The sequence below is a fragment of the Coptis chinensis genome, chromosome 4 (genome assembly GCF_015680905.1).
Source record: "Coptis chinensis isolate HL-2020 chromosome 4, ASM1568090v1, whole genome shotgun sequence".
NCBI lineage: Eukaryota > Viridiplantae > Streptophyta > Magnoliopsida > Ranunculales > Ranunculaceae > Coptis > Coptis chinensis.
The window spans coordinates 60,461,353-60,477,616 of NC_141459.1; the positions used below are offsets into that span (position 1 = coordinate 60,461,353).

The window sequence follows — 16,264 nt, forward strand, 5'->3', positions numbered from 1 at the left end:
GTTTCTGAAATCTAGACTAGTATACTTATTCTACAAATCCTATGAGAATATAGCCTAAAGCCTTATATGAGTGAAATATTTGGGAAATGACACAAGGGAGAAGTAAATTCCTAATAGAGAAATCACACGTCCACTTGCTTGATCACTATGCCATGTCCTAAGAGAGAATTTAGGCCCTTTTTGGATCGATATAGCCATAAATTCAAACTTTATGAAATTATTTTCCGCTAGTCGCCCCTCTGAGCCTTTCTTTAGCCTTTCATAAATCGCAAATCCTTTACCCTTTTACAAAACAAAATAAAAATAAAAATTAGCCTACCGATTTTTGAATGAGTCTGAGAATAGAGATGAAAGAATAGAAAAGAGAAAGACCTGTGAAACCAAGAATTTGTTAGTTGCTTCAAATAAGAAAAGAAAGTTTCCATCCAAAGAAAAAATAAATAAATAAAATAAAAAGTTAGAACTCCAAAAAAAAAACAGAATCGAAGGAGTCAAAAGCAAAAAAAAAAAAAAATAGCTAAGGATGGAAACAAAGTGTAGAAGCAAAGTAAATAACAAGGTTTTCTCTAGTTACATAATATGAAGACCCTATTATGTTATACTGGTTCTTTTTGAATATCCATTTCCTTCATTCTTAAACCATCTCCTATTCCCGCAACACCTAATAAAGACCTCTAGCTTAATTAGGAATAGGTTAGTGTGATAGTAAGTGGCAGATGTGTTTGATCGACTTCGGCTTCCTTGTGTGTCATTAAGATTGTAAGGTAAAGTGTGCCCACTGCACACTGGAGTGAGCAAAACTTGAGTGGAAAAATCATAGTGGTTTTTGCCTTCACATTTATATGAGGACCTACTTAAGGACGTTATTCCAAAGTTTCAGAAATGGACCTGTTATTGCATTTCATAGTATAGTTCATTATATATATGTTTATTCATAGATGATTGATTATTATGCATATATTAGCTTAGGTTTTGACTTGATTATTCTGTATTTATTGCTAGTGAGATGGATAGATATCTGAGAATAAGTAAGGAAACAATAGTTTTATTTCTTAGTCGTTGTAGTATAAATGAATTTTGTGAGTACCTTCAATGGAAAACTCTCACGAGGCTATAAGTCGTCCACTAGGGAATTCCTAGTGGTTTAAGGCCTTGTTGCATATGGTTAATGCAATCACACTCGGCGAAACGAGATTAGTTAGAACCCTATTTTTGGTCAATTATTTTAATTTCTCATATTTGCTTGAGGACAAGCAAAATGCTGTTTGGGGGTAGTTTGATAAGAGCCCAAAATTATAGTCTTAACCCCTTAACAATATTGTCTTTAGATCAATTACGTGATTAATAAATAAGAGTTAGTGTTGTTTACTTGTTTTTATATATTTCAGGCATTAAAGTCAATTATGTATAGAAATGTGTCCCTTTTGTGAGATAAAGGAGCAAAGGTTGGTTACTAAGAAGTCTAATGATTAAAGACCAAGATTCAAAGAGAAAAAGCTTTTTTAAAGCCCGGTCAAAGCTGAAAAGTCAAAGTCAACACAGGTAGAAATAACGCATAAAAGTCAGTAGAACTTCCGAAGGCCGTATCTTTGGACTCAGACCTCGGAATTGATCCTACCATATGTCAAAATGACTGGAACGGAAAGCGCTTTCTAATGGTCTAAGTCTTGACCCAACTAGAGGAGTAGAAATGGACGAAAAAGCTGTTGCAGTAATTTCCAGCAGAGAAACCCTTTTTTAGATAGAAGTAATCTAGTTTTAGGCTTGATTTCATGGCCCAAAACATGGCTCCAAAGCCCATGCACGAATTTATAAACCTAGCCCTCTTCTATATAAAGAGGACTAAGGCATCACTCTTAAATATATAGTTAGTTAACCATAAATTTATATTAGACTTAATTTTAGGGTTTAGGGTTCATAACTGCTATTTTGTAACAGGGCAAATTTTCAATAAGTAACGGAAATAACTGTTACTCATTAAGTAACGGATATATCCGTTACTTATGACCGCAAGTGTTACTTAAAATCTTGAATTATAATATAATAATATTTTCACTTTTTTTTTGGATATGCTAACACTTATATCCGTGAGAAAAGTAGAAAATTAGGCAACAAAATTAAAATAATTTGAAAAAGAAAAAAAAAAACGAAAATGGGCCAGTATTTGGTCACGCAGCTTGGCTTTTCATTCTTTTCGTTTTTTTTTTTTTTTTTTAACACTTAATTAGCCAATTCTAATTTCGCCGTTTTTAAGTTAGGAAGGAAACAAAAGAAAAAACTCTCTTAAGAACCCTAATCTTGCGATTTCTTTCTCTACTTCTCCAACTTTCTACAACCCCAAGTTAGTGAGTTGACTCTCTCGATTCCGATTCGTCAAATCAATTTTTTCTTTCTCTCTCTCATTCTCCTGGTTTAATTATTTGTAGAATTCTAGTGGACTATTGGTAACGAAGTGGACTGATCAAAAGTGGAAGTTCAAAATTCGGTAAGCTTCCAATCGGTGCTCACTCTACTTTTTAGTCTACCTTGTTTAATGAATCTAGATATAGTTGTTGAATAATGTTTTAGCTGGTTTGGGTACTGGGGCTTTTTATTAAGTTGCGTCGGGTCCTAGAACTGTGGTTATTACTAGTGTTATTGGTGGTTTGGTCGCTAGTCTTTTTGTTCTTTGGGAAACATGTTGTTAAAAGATATGTTCCTATTTGATTATGACAATTTTCATCTTTGTTGTTAGAGAGGGGTAAATTGGGGGTTTAATCGACGGTTTATGTTTTGTTTTTAGAATAAATTACATGTTTTGTTCTGTTACATTTTATGATGATGGTAACTCTATGTTACACAAACAATTTATGGTATTGTACTCAATGTATTGAGTTACACATTGTCAAGTGCTGAAATTTAAAATCTTTTGGAATCTTAAGTCTTGGATGTTATCTTAGATATAGTTGTTGAAGTAGTTTTCTTTCTCAGGTTTTTTTTTTTTTCATCGATCTTTGTTGAGAAAGATATATCATTATTGTGCACACTTGAATATTTAGTTTGGTTGAATTAATGTATTATGCGAGTTTATATTTTGCAATGTTGATGATAAAATAAGAGGTTGCTACTGAATTCTAACAATGCTTGTATAATTTGCACATCCTATGAAGCGACTAGTGATATGTTAGGCGACATTGTTTCAAAAGTAAGGTTAAATCATATCGAAAATAGGCTAAGATTAAATTGGATTATATAGGTTTGAGTATGGAGCTCATTTCAGTATGGGGTTATTGAACTAGTAATTATGCATGATTAGAATCATAACTTCGGATCATTTATGCATTGGTTTTATCTTGCTTGAGCTGCGTAGTATTTAAACATGTTTGTATTTAGCTTATGCGTGTTGGACTTATTGGACTTATTGGACTTATTGGTTTTATTTGGTTTTATTTTATGTATATAAAGTTTACATTATTTATATTTATGATGCCGTTTGTTTCTTGTTTTTGGTTGTACTTGGATAGCTAGTTATGCATTATTTATCTTTGATCATTATTTCCCTTGGTGTCTAAATATAGTATAGAATGTCAGAACCAATAGATAAAGAATGGATGAGTGAAAACGAAAAGAGGCGTGAATAGTATTCATTGGGAGTTGAGGTTTTTCTTAAATTTGCAGAGTGGAAGTCATGGAAGAAGTGTCCTTGCCCGTGCAAGAAGTGTCGGAATAGGTATTGGTTGACGTATAAAGAGGTTGGATACCATTTAATCTCAAAAGCTATAGAGAAGTCCTATCGTGTATGGACTTTACATGGTGAGGACTTATCTAACGCTGCTGTTCATCCTCCATTGGTTGCAAATATTGGAGAAAAACCCGGATGATGATGGGTTTGAGATGGGGGACACTGAGGAAGAAACCATTGGGGATGTTGGGATTGGGATGAGAAACTTTGTCGACTCTGCTTTTGGATTACATGGTGATGCGGTGGCAGGTGATGACAGTTTGGGAATTGAATTTGATGAGCCTTATGTTCCTGAACCAGACTTAGGAAAGAGGTATTACGATTATAAGAAAAAGGCAACTGAAAAATTGTATCCTACATGTGAAGGTCCTGAGACAACTCTCTCAGCACTTGTAGAACTTCATAATGTAAAGAAAGAATTTGGTTGGTCTGGAACTGGTATGACAGTACTCTTATCCTTGTTGAGGCGATGGTTGCCTAAAGGTAACACCCTCCCTGAGAAGTATCCGGTAATGAAGGAGATGTTGAAAGACTTAAGGATGAAGGCTACGTGCATTCATACATGTGAGAACAATTGTATCTTATATTGGAAGACAAACAAAGATTTGACAGAATGTCCCGAGTGCCAAGCACCAAGGTTTAAAGTTAAGGAGGGGAGTAAAGGGAAGAAGAATTCCAAGGAGCCTAACAAGGTACTGAGACATTTTCCTTTAATTCCAAGACTCAGCGGTTGTATACTATACCGTGGATAAGCATGAGATGACATGGCATGCACGAAAGCGAGAGACTTCTGCGGCTTATATCGTCATCAATTGATTGAGTCGATGGAAAATTTGTAAAGAAAAGTGGCCAAACTTTGCTAATGAGCAGCGCAATGTTTAGCTTGCAATTGTAACCGATGGGTTTAATCCACGTGGCATTCAATCTACTAGTTATAGTTGTTGGCCTGTTATCACTGTGCCTTACAATCTCCCCCCTTCTATGTGCATGAAAGCAGAGTTTCAGATGTTGTCTTTACTTATACCCGGTCCAAAGGCACCAAAAGGAGACATAGATGTTTTTCTTGAACCATTGTACGATGAGTTGAAAGAGTTGTGGAAAGGAGTGTCGACTTATGACATGAACAAAAGAGAAAACTTCACTTTGAAGGCTATGCTAATGTGGGGTATCCATGATTTGCCTGCATATGGAAACTTAGCGGGCTGCGTAACACATGGTTACAAAGCTTGTCCTGTTTGTGGTGACAATACTCCTTCCATATATTTGAAGTCTAGTAGGAAAAATGTATACTTAGATTACCGTATATTTTTTAAAGGCAATCACCCGTTCAGGAACGGCAAGTACTTGGGGCTAGTGGGTAGCAAGAAAGAAAAGCGTAGAAATCCTCCTCAACGATTAAATGGCGATGTACTTTTGCAAACATTGAGTTATGTGAAGTATAAACCTGATCAGAAGTGGAAGAGAGGTGGTCAAATTGTGGTTGATGACAATGAAGGTAATGAAGTTACATCGGCCTGGTATAGAAAGTCCATATTGTTTTTCCTTGTTTACTGGATCTATCACAAAGTTCGTCATGTTATTGATGTGATGCACATTGAAAAGAATGTTGCAGAGCACATACTAGACACGATCCTTAATAAGAAAGACAAATCGAAAGATCTGATCCGAGCCACGAGAGGATATGAGGGAACTTGGCATACACCGGGATCGATGGATGCAAAACCGACCCGCAAGTGGGAAACAAGTTAAACCCTCTGACACCATTCTTCCTAGATAAAGCAGAGAAGATGGATTTCCTTAAAACTTTGAAAACTTTGAGGCTCCCTTCAGGTTTTTCATCTAATCTGAGTAACATTGTCAGTCTTGATCCACCTGGTTTGCTTGTAATGAAGTCACACGACTATCATGTGATTATGCAATATCTTTTGCCCGTGCTACTTCAACATGCTTTTCGAACTCATCCTAATTTGCGGAAAGCTCTTCATCAGATAAGCTTATTTTTTAACCTTTTGTGTTCGAAAGTTGTAATTCGGAAAGAAATCCAAGATGCCAAGTACATGGTTGTAGAGGCGTTGTGCGTGCTGGAAAAGTACTTTCCACCATCATTTTTTGATATTAGCATTCACCTTGTTGTGCATCTAGCTGATGAGGCATTGATGTGTGGACCAGCTCAAAATCGTTGGATGTATCCGTTTGAATGGTAAATAATCCTTCTTTCAATCCCAATTCTTTTTTCCTTGCTTTTAAATAAAATTAATAAATGCATTCATGGGTTTATCACTTAATTAGGTCAATGAAGGAGTGCAAAGATATACCCAGTAACAAACGATTTGTTGAAGGATCGATTGCAGAGTCATTATCTTGTCTCGAGTCCATTAGGTATGCAATGGAGTACATTCCAAATTCACAGCCCAAGAATCACAAAACCAATGGTCAAGTGTTTCTAGATGAAAATGATGAATATAGCGATGAGGGTTACGTGCTTGAAGGTAAAGATGTGATTTTGTCGAAGGAGCAATTTGTACAAATCCGTAGATGGCTACTTTTCCGTTTGGAAGTCGATGGACTTGATGATCACTACAGGTGTTAGTTTTTGGCATGAATGTTTACTTCCCTATTAATAAATTCACACATATATACTAACTTATTTGAATAAATTGTAGTGAGTATCGTGAGTCTTTGCAATCTAGTTCCCGAGGCAGCAGAAAAGGGATAACAAAGACAGAAGTAGATATACAAACAGATTTTATCGATTGGTTATATAATAAGGTATTTGTTAATTAGGATAGTAAGTTATGTTTTTATGTTATTTTCACTTTTTGAATTGTGGTATGTTTTCTCTGTAGTTGTTAGAGAATGGCGACACTTCATCTGAATTGTGGTTCTTTGCTAGAGGGCCATTGTTCAAAGCTAAAACTTTTCGAAAGTATCGCATCAATGGTTATGTATTTTCTACTAAGTCTCACGATGAAACCGTTATTACGCAAGACTGTGGTGTTTGCATGAGTGCAATTACTACATTTACATCAAGTAGGAAAGATAAAAATCCTATCGATGCGTCTGCTAAGTGGTATGGAGTCATCAAACAGATACTAGAGGTGAATTACACAAATTTCAAAGGAAGTGGTGTTTTATTGTGATTGGGTTAGGGTGGAAGATAAGACCAATGGATGTAAGTTATGCCTAGACTCTAACTTGGTGGTGGTAAATTTTAATCGGCTCAAGAGTTCCGACAAAATGTTAGATGAGCCAGCCATGTGCCAAAGAAGCAAATCAAGTATTCTATTCGAGGGATTTGAAATATCCCGATTGGTGGGTGGTCATACATTCACCAAGTGAATGACTAACGAAGTGGACAAGCTAGAAGCACGAAACGAGAAGACTTCCAATCTACTCTTGCAGAGCAACCTCATTTGAGATCCTTTGCTAGAACCACGTCGTTGATTGTAGTATGCAATAATTTTGAAAATATGTTCAAATGCCTGCCTTCTTTTTTTTTATGATCATCTTAAGATTTTCTAGTAGTTAGGAAAATTAATTTTGGATATTATGGTTAATTTGATAGTGCATATTTTTTTTATTTCTTTTTCGTTCTTTTGAATAATTGGTTATGTCATATTTTAAGTGTTATGAAATCCTTAATAATTTGTTTTCAAATGTTGTTGGAAATTGTTAGGCTATTTTTAAATAATGGAATCAGGTGGTACAACTGCACACCGTACTGCATCAGATGCCTCTTCTCCCACAGTTCAATGTACTTCTCAGTCATCCAAGAAGACACAATTAATGGGTCCCTCCGGGAAAGTGCTTGTTGAGTTATGGCCTAATGGCCAAATTGTTGGACAAAATGCAAGCAAGTTCAAAACTGCAATAGGGAACCAAGTGAGGCTTAATATCCCTATCAACACCAAGGATTGGAGACTAGTGGATGGTGGCTTTAAGGATGCAATTTGGAAAGCCTTGACGGTAATTATTTTTATTTATTTATTTAATGTGTTAATTAAATAATCAACTTTACCATTAAGCTAAGCTATGTCTTAATATATTGTTTCTTATCAACTGTACTCATGATAGGAGGAATTCGAATTTAATGTCGAAAACTTTGAAGCTCGTCCGTTGGTCGAGACAAATTATTCTCAAAAACTTAGGACACGTAAAAGACACATCTGGGGGCAAAGTTTTTGGAGAAAGCTGAAAGCATTGAAGCAGCTAAGGAAAACTGCCCACCTGCTATTAATCCTGCTCTTTGGGTAGATTTTGTCGACTATGAGCTTCAAACTAAAGTAAAAGAAAGGAATGCGAAAAATGCGGCAAATAGGGCCATGAATACTATTGGTAGTACTAATGGTAGGAGAACCTTCTCCCAAAGGCATAACGATTTGGTACGTATCATTTTTTAAATTATTAACCCTTTTGATTATGTATATAGATATGAATACTATTGTCGTCCTTTTTGAAGCACTATTACTAAGCATTGATTATTTGTCTGTAGCAACAACAAAACCCTCAAGCAAAAATAACTCGAGTTGATGATTGGCTTAAGGGTCATGAACGCAGTGATGGAACAGTTTTGGAAAGTGCTCGGGAAAAATATGTGAGTAGAAGTTTTACTGCTTCTATTTTGTAACTTTAGTTTTTGATTGCTACCGGCTATATTTTGGGCTATTTGATTGCTTTTTTTTAAAAAAAAAAAACAAATAAATGCAGGATCAAGTGAAAGCAGTTAAAGAAAGAAGACTAGCATCTGGAGAGACTGACACGGGAGACATCGACTCCGATGCATTGACTGAAGTACTTGGCAAGGATAAGAAGAACCGTGTTCGTGGAGTTGGTTCTAATGTTTCTAGGAAGCAGCTACAACATGCTGCTGTCGCAAGCGCTTTACTCAACCAAATGGCTGCTACATCAGTTGCAAAGGTTGAGGCCGATGTCGCTACATTTAAATCAAAGGTCGAGACAGACATGTCTGAGGTCAAATCAATGCTCAAGGTCGTTTTTTTTCTTGGCAATTACGGTTAATGGTTAGAGTTAGTAATATGTGAACCACACTTTAAAATTATCATGTCTTCATCTATACCCGCATAGGTTCTCCTTCAACAACAACTAGGCAATACTACGACAGCAATAATGTGATGCCAATGCCAAAGCACATATGGGTGTGACTACACCTTAACTGAAGTTGGTTCAAGTTCGCTCAACGCCATTCTCTAGCAACCCCTCAGAACTTGACTCCTGCTTTTGGGTCGCTTGAACAGCCTAGAGTCACATTACTAGATAAGTTTGGTACAGAAGTTGTTAAAGGGTCTATTGATTTAAGTGCAAAAATTTGTCATGGCAGAATTCTGGTTGGTGGAGAGAGAAGAGTGTATATTGATGAAGTATTGGTTTCATTTAAGTGCTACTGTTTATGATGGTCCACAAGATGGTAATGAAACTTTGAATGCTTGGCTTGAAGGAGGGTATATAGCTTGGCTTGATGGGCGATTGAAGTATGATTGATGTTTGTAGGTTTTAGACCTTTTTTGGATTTCTCTACTTTTTGCTCTTCCTGCTTTAGTTGAAGCTCAAGACATATTTTTATGTGGTTGTGGTTGCCATGACTTGGAACTTTTTGGGTGTGTTGTCATGCCTTGAAATTTTTATGTGGTTAGTCTTGTCTAGTTGTAATAATATAATGAACTCTTTAGCTGTCAAATCTTTTTATTGGTTTTATGTCGTGACTTGCCTTGTTGTAAACAAACCAAGGCCTTTTTTGTATTTAAGTTTAAGTGCGGATGGCGGATGTCGAGATATTTTGAGCAATTAGTAGTCCCGGGGATCGTAAACCCCGGGTTAGTTTTTGTTTATTTTTTCTTCTTCTTTCTATTAGCTATTTTAATATGAAGTTCTTATTTTCATTTATATCACTAATAAATGTGTAATTTTTTGATGCATGCGAGGTTCATACTGTTGGAGAAATGCTGTCAAGTGGTGACTTATGCTAAGCCACTAAGGTACCACGAGAACATCTCGAACTCTTTTCATCACTTTCTTGTGTGTGTGTATTGCTTGAAAAGCTTGCGGCTTCTCTTATATCAAGTGTGAACAACTAAGATAATCATATGAATTCTACTAATTGTCTAAAATAGCAAGCCTTTGGTGATTCTACATTGCTCATATGATGATTTGTGATGATGAGTTTGGATCTGTTGAATTGTAAACAATCAGAAACATCAATGGCGGCAGCACGTCCTCATAGTGCAGAAACAAGACCTGGGAGCTCTCAGCTATCGCGGTTTGCTGGAACATTATGGCTTGCTTTTGCTGTTTAATATATGATTCTGTCAATGCCGCAATTAGAAAGTCTGATTTCATCATGCTTAGTCTAATTGTTTTCAATAATTACATTGCCTGTAGGGAGTGCCATCCTCCAAGATTGATGGGTTTGATTTGAGTTCTGGAGATTTCCCAACACTTGGTACTGAAAAGAATACCGAGTCGCATGATCAACAAGGTTTGCATATTTACCTCATTAAGTTTATGTTTTAATATTTAATGTAATGTGGTCATTTCCAGTTTTTTGCGTATAAGAAATTAGTCCATACTTGAATAGCAGAGTATTAATTTTCTTGACATTTTTTCAGTTTTAGGGTTTGTTGCCTCTTTCTGAAAAATTGTTAAGGGAAACAATTTAAGATTTATAATTACCATCAAAGCTAATATTGTTAATCATTGACCATATAAAAAACAAAACATAGGGTGTTCATCATACCAACTCAAAACCCATGAAAAAATCGGACTCCTTGAGGGAATCCCTTTTTGTATTTTAAATTTAGAAACCTCGATATCTAGCTCGTTTAGCTCTCAGAGCCCAGATTTTTACTTCCTCTCTCATGAAGCATGGGTATATTGCACGCCTAATGTTCCTCGGTTGTTTAATATGACTGCATATCATGCAACAAGTTGTGGGTTTTTCAGGTCACTTTCTCTATTCATAGATTTTTTCTCTATTCATATCGTGCAATGCGTGGGTTTTCTCACTACTGATTCCATTAGTTGTTAATTATTGTAATCACATGTTCGTGTCTCCGGATCGTGGGTCAACTGTTTCAGCCCTCGGCGATTAGGAACACCGAAAGGGGAGATCCGAAGTTTCAGAATGGCGGTGGGTATGATTATGCTTAACTATTCTATCCGGGCACCTGACCGATATCCTTCATTTGAAATTTTGGAGTTCTTTATAAAGAATTACAATGACACAAGAGACTGTGTCCATTGTCATCCGCTTGAAATTTTAGAATTTGAAGTTCTAAATGATAGAATTGAGATTTTTTTAATTGAGCGATTTTGGTTTTGCGTCTTGTATTTTGAAGTTGAATCTGCAGATGCAACCACCGATAAAGGATCTGTTAATACTTGGAAAAGAGGCGACTTTCCATATATTGGAGAAGGAGTGCCACCCCGATGGCCACCGATAAGTATAGAGAGAACCCCACCGTATCCCAATCACAATATGCCTCCTCAAAGCATTTTGACCCTATCACATGATTCTCGATTTCATAATCCTCCCGATGGACTTTGGTACAGGGGACCGCCTAGTATGCCTCCTTATGGACCCCCGGTCGTCCTGGTGGTTATCCACATGAATCATATGGTTACTATCATCCTCATCCTCAGCATTTAGCTAGGCCTTTAGCCAACTCACAGCATTCAGCACTCTCTAGTGAGGCATACGCCATATCTTGAAAGAGGGAAGTGGTCAGGGGTTCTTGGAGAGGATGGTTTTCAAGTAGACTGTACAAATGATGAACAGGTTGTTACCGCAAAAAATGCTGGGTATGGAGAAGCTTCATCTCAATCTGCCGACAGCCAAGGAGGATGCTTTGAAATACCGGTGTGTGTGAGTTTTCGTGGGGACCACGGACAAGGCAAAACTGGTAAGGATATTCTCATGAAGAAGCAAGAAGATTTTCCTATTCCCGGTGGTTCAAAAGATATATCGGCCCAAGAGAAGTCCGACTTTGATAGACAAAATAGAGGGCTTAAATACCAAAGCAAAAATTCCGACCGCTTGGAAGAAAAGTTAAATGCTGTGGAGGGTGAGGATGCAAGAGAAAGGAATGCAGCATTTGCTCCTGAAACAAGTGATTACAAGGCACAGGTACTATCTGTCTCTATTGCCTTTATGCATAGTATGTGTTTCTGCCCGAATTGTGATATTTAATGAGAAACACACACACCCTGAGGCCCCTCAAATTAAGTTGAGGCTTACCGCTTACCCCTCGCTTTTTTAGACTTGTGCCCACAAAGTAAGGTTGCAACCACAAACCAGCTAATCATGTGACTAAAATGGTCAGAGTATGATAGATGATTTCTTTTCTTATGTGTTGAAAATACAGCTTTTGGAGTTGATATTCTACACACCATTGGTTACATATATGTGAGACAGGCAGCACAAGAGCTAGGGAAGAAAGCTATATATTTAGGTGTGCCTTTTTGACTAACCGGGTTCGAATAAAGGGCACATCCGGAAGTCACAAGTCACAAAGAACAAAAGGTATCTCATTTTCATTCTACCGCGTTCTATTACATTTGGTCTTTACTCATAGAATTTTGCTTACTGGCGATTAAAAAAAAATGATCCGGGGCTTTCCAGCCTTACGCAGAACTGCAAGAAGACATTCAACATCAATCTAAGACAGACGGTAATGGCCCTCGAAGTGATGTTGAGTCACATACTCTGATGTTTATGAAGATGCAAGCAGTTCTGATAGCTCTTCTGATGAGGATTCACCAAGAGCACTTTCTTATCGAACTCCTGCAATCACTTCGGGTATGTCCAATTATTCTTCACATCTACCTTCCTACAGGAAAGAAAAGCTACCCTTGCCCTTTTATTCTGTAGGTTGCCAAGTTCCTACAAAGTGTTGCATTCTATTAACTAAAATTTAGTCAAAATTTTACACTGCCAAGTAGAAAAGAACTTGCCACTCTTATGAAGACAGCATATTTCACACTTAGCTATTAGAAAATTGTTATTACTATGTGACGTTGTTATATAATCTGTGGCAGGGCATAGGGAGACTGTTCAGATGTCTTTGTAATCCAGCATATGACGTGGATGATGAAGAGATCGTGTACAAAGGCAAATAATGCTGCCAGATCAGTTTTCATAATTAGATATTATCCCCTTGGTAATGCTGAATCCACTATTTTTTAGATTCAATCTATAACGGTAGTGAGCCAATGCAAAATTTTCGATCGTCACACAAAATATAGCATTACATCTTGGAAGAAGTTATTCGGATGATCAAATAATGACACCTATCACTTAGTCTTAATGTGTGCTGGTTGTGCCCATACTATATTGTCAACTGAAATAAACCCGATGAATACTTTCTAGCTCCAATATTGAAGGTGCAATGGGGATCATAATCAGCTTTCATATTCACTTGCAGGATGCATCAGAACCAACAACGGTGAGCGCAGGAAGGGGTAATGGGATAGGATCTTTGCCTCAGGAACGAGAGCCCGAAAAGATTGGAGGTGAAGCATGTGACTTCAGGTTACAAACTTCGTTATGAAAGTCCTTTTTCATCACCTATGGATATATAGTCTGTATTGTGTAGTAGCTAAAAAGGAGCATATTTCTTTTGTTAAGAACCATGAAGAAAGATTAACATCATTTAGCTCATAAGAAAAAGTAAGTCCTCAATTTTTCCCCATTGTTGGTTTTGAAGGTACGAGATGCAGATGTGATATCCAACAACAATGAGGAGAAGTTTGGACTGGGCTGATTTGGTTCGATTTGGTTCATGAAAAGATTGTCAAAGACGAAACAAGTTTAAAGAAAATGCTCAACAACTTGTAAAGGGTTTCAACACCAATTCTCTTGTATCCAAACATGCAAGCTCAGAGCAAGATCCTCACGAGGTGAGAAGAAGATATTTGTGAAGCTTCGATGACTCTTTGTCATTCAACAGAGGACAACAGAGCTTGGGATGAAAGCATTAATTGGCACGGAAAGGAAGTAAGAAGTTCTTTTATAGTGTCCGCTCCTATAGAGAGCAAAAATGGTGAGAGGTGGCATGAGAAAGGACAAGAAGAACAAAGCGAAAGGAAAATGATTCTACGTAAGACAAGGGATTTGCTAAATTTTCACCGGATGCTACCCAAAAGTTCATAACATCTTCCGTGCTACACTTCCGCGTCTGTAATGAAAGAAGTATTGCAGCAAGTGGTACCTTCCCTAGGAAGAAACCGAGGCATCCAAAGTCTATTCAAACACGCTTGGACTCAGCTACAAGCAATGAGTCAACTAAAAACAGTCCATGCAATGAAGAAATAAAGGAAATTGATGTCTTGATTGACTTTTTGTAGTGGTGCTAATACCTTCGTGAATTTTGAAAAGAAAGACACTCTAGTTGGTCGTAAAGATGTAAGAAATAGCTTCACCGATGGTAAAGCTTGAGAATTAGAGTGTAAAATAGAGAAACTTGAGAGAGAGCTAAGAGAAGCTGCTGCGGTGAGGTCTCTCTTTACTCGATAGTCAGAGCATGGGAATTCGACAAATAGGGTTTATGCTCCATTTCGACACCTTTCCAGGGTTATACTTACATGCTTGTAGAAATGGATCGTGACTAGCGGGGAGAGTCTTTGCTAAAACTGCTGTTTCGGATTAGTTTTGGTTGTGAAAGCATGTGCAATCGATGTCCCAAGGTTCAGTATAAACTCACTCTTTGCTGTTTTTTCTTCCTTGAAATTTTCATCAATACACCTCCCCGATTTTAAATTTGCGAAGTTTGAATGCGGTCAAGACATCAAGTGTATCTAGAATCTTTCCCGCTTATAAGCGCGCCCCTACTTACGTTCAACCACATGGCTCTCATAAAGTTCAGCCGTGTCACCGGGCTTGAGCTTTTGCAGTACAAGGCGATGAAACTTTACAAACCAATATGTCTAGCTTAGATGTTCTCCAAACCTGTTTCTTTGTTATCATATCCCAATTGTTGCACATTTAATTCTCCATGAACTCTTCCACTTCTCGGTCGGGTTCATTGTTTGGATCGCTTTATTGAAAAACAAAGTTAACTTTTCTCTCAACATCAAATTGGTTGTCTTACGAGCAAGCATCAAAGCCAAAACTGATGAGAAGTTGCAGCTACAAGCTCCCTCTACACCTTATATTGAAATCAATGAATTTGGGAAGCCAAACAAAAAGAGATCTTTATTAATGAAATAGAAGGTGTCTCCCCATAGAAAGAAGGTGTCAATTTACCTATTTGTTCAAGTAATGTTAGTTAAAATATTATTTATAACCTTTTTTTTTTCTGAATTGCAAATCAAATTTTGTGATTGAATGGAACTCAATGAAATCAAATTTTCAAGTTTTTATATAAGACCTAGAAGAATTAATACACATACGAAGTTGAAGCTCACGCGATAGAATATCGACATCGAATATTCACGAGAGAAAGCTTGTAGCCTGGTAAAACAGGTTTAATATCTTGTTATTCTATGTAATTTGAGTTTAATGTTGTTGAAAATTTGAATGTATGATTTGATGTTATTAGATAGTGATAGCATCAGGGTATGATGAAACACGCGTTTGATTGGACAATTATAGCATTGAATGCTCATTTTGCTGGAGCTGTCAAGTTGCATGGTTGTTCTTTATGTTCATCTGGAGGTAATTGGTAGCAAATGGGTCAATATTGGCTTTGTTAAAGGCCCGGGTTTCTTCCAAATCTTTCAAACTTTGGTCACAGCCACTAGCTCTACCCTTGATTTCGTTGAATTGAGGATGGGTCTGTTTTTCGACGCACCCGGTTTAAATCTGTTAATGGGTATGGTGAAAATTTAACTCAATTGTGCATCTATAGTTTAAAAGTATAATTTTGTCATCTTTGTTCCTTCCAGATTGATTGGTTATGAAGGCCTAGAAGTTATAAACCCCGACGGAGGAACAGAAGATGCAGAAGAAGAAGCTCATAAAGGAAGATGGAAGCAAGAGTTTTTTTTCCACACAAAAAGATATTATGAACTATGTTTGACCCATATTTATTTTTCCAGGATCGTGATAGTTACTGGAGGATGATGCAAAACTATGTTGGCGCAGATATCACCTCCATGGTCACACTTCCTGTTCTCATATTTGAACCAATGACCATGATCCAGAAAATGGCTGAGGTATGCCATCTTAGTATTCTCCAAGGCTTGCCTGTGATGATTATAAAGAAGGAAGCCAAATTGCTTGGTTTATTTACTGCTGCTTATACCCATATTGTTCATGTATTGTGCAGTTAATGGAGTACTCCTACTTATTAGATCTAGCGGACAAATCTGAAGATCCCTACATGCGATTGGTGTATGCTTGTAAGTATTATCTTCTTTGGAAACATATATATATATATATATATATATATATATATATATATATATATATATATATATATATATATATATATGCAGTTCTTCCAGCTTGTGTGGTATTTGATTCATGAATTGTGTATATTTCATGCAGCTTCATGGGCAATATCTATCTACTTTGCCCATGAAATGGAG

The 16,264-nt window shown here is 36.9% G+C and overlaps 1 protein-coding gene and 1 long non-coding RNA gene across 2 annotated transcripts; both read left to right on the forward strand.

The window, feature by feature from the left end:
- The first annotated feature begins 3,789 nt into the window (after nucleotides 1–3,789).
- LOC147504250 (uncharacterized) lies at nucleotides 3,790–6,861 on the forward strand. The gene is made up of 6 exons (XM_086605113.1): nucleotides 3,790–4,413; nucleotides 4,604–5,216; nucleotides 5,552–5,921; nucleotides 6,011–6,304; nucleotides 6,385–6,490; nucleotides 6,568–6,861. The coding sequence occupies exons 1-6, from the start codon at nucleotides 3,790–3,792 to the stop codon at nucleotides 6,859–6,861; spliced, it is 2,301 nt and encodes a 766-aa protein (XP_086461239.1).
- An 8,640-nt stretch (nucleotides 6,862–15,501) lies between these two features.
- LOC147504251 (uncharacterized) lies at nucleotides 15,502–16,032 on the forward strand. Its single transcript, XR_015220367.1, has 3 exons — nucleotides 15,502–15,546; nucleotides 15,620–15,889; nucleotides 16,003–16,032. It is a non-coding gene; the product is annotated as an uncharacterized LOC147504251 (long non-coding RNA).
- The last annotated feature ends 232 nt before the right edge of the window (nucleotides 16,033–16,264 follow it).

Coding starts and splice junctions, on each gene's coding strand:
- LOC147504250 (XM_086605113.1), top strand. CDS start 3,790: ATGGTGAGGACTTATCTAACGCTGCTGTTCATCCTCCATTGGTTGCAA. Junction 5,217..5,551: donor TGTGGTTGATGACAATGAAG/GTAATGAAGTTA, acceptor GGCTCCCTTCAG/GTTTTTCATCTAATCTGAGT. Junction 6,305..6,384: donor GGACTTGATGATCACTACAG/GTGTTAGTTTTT, acceptor AATAAATTGTAG/TGAGTATCGTGAGTCTTTGC.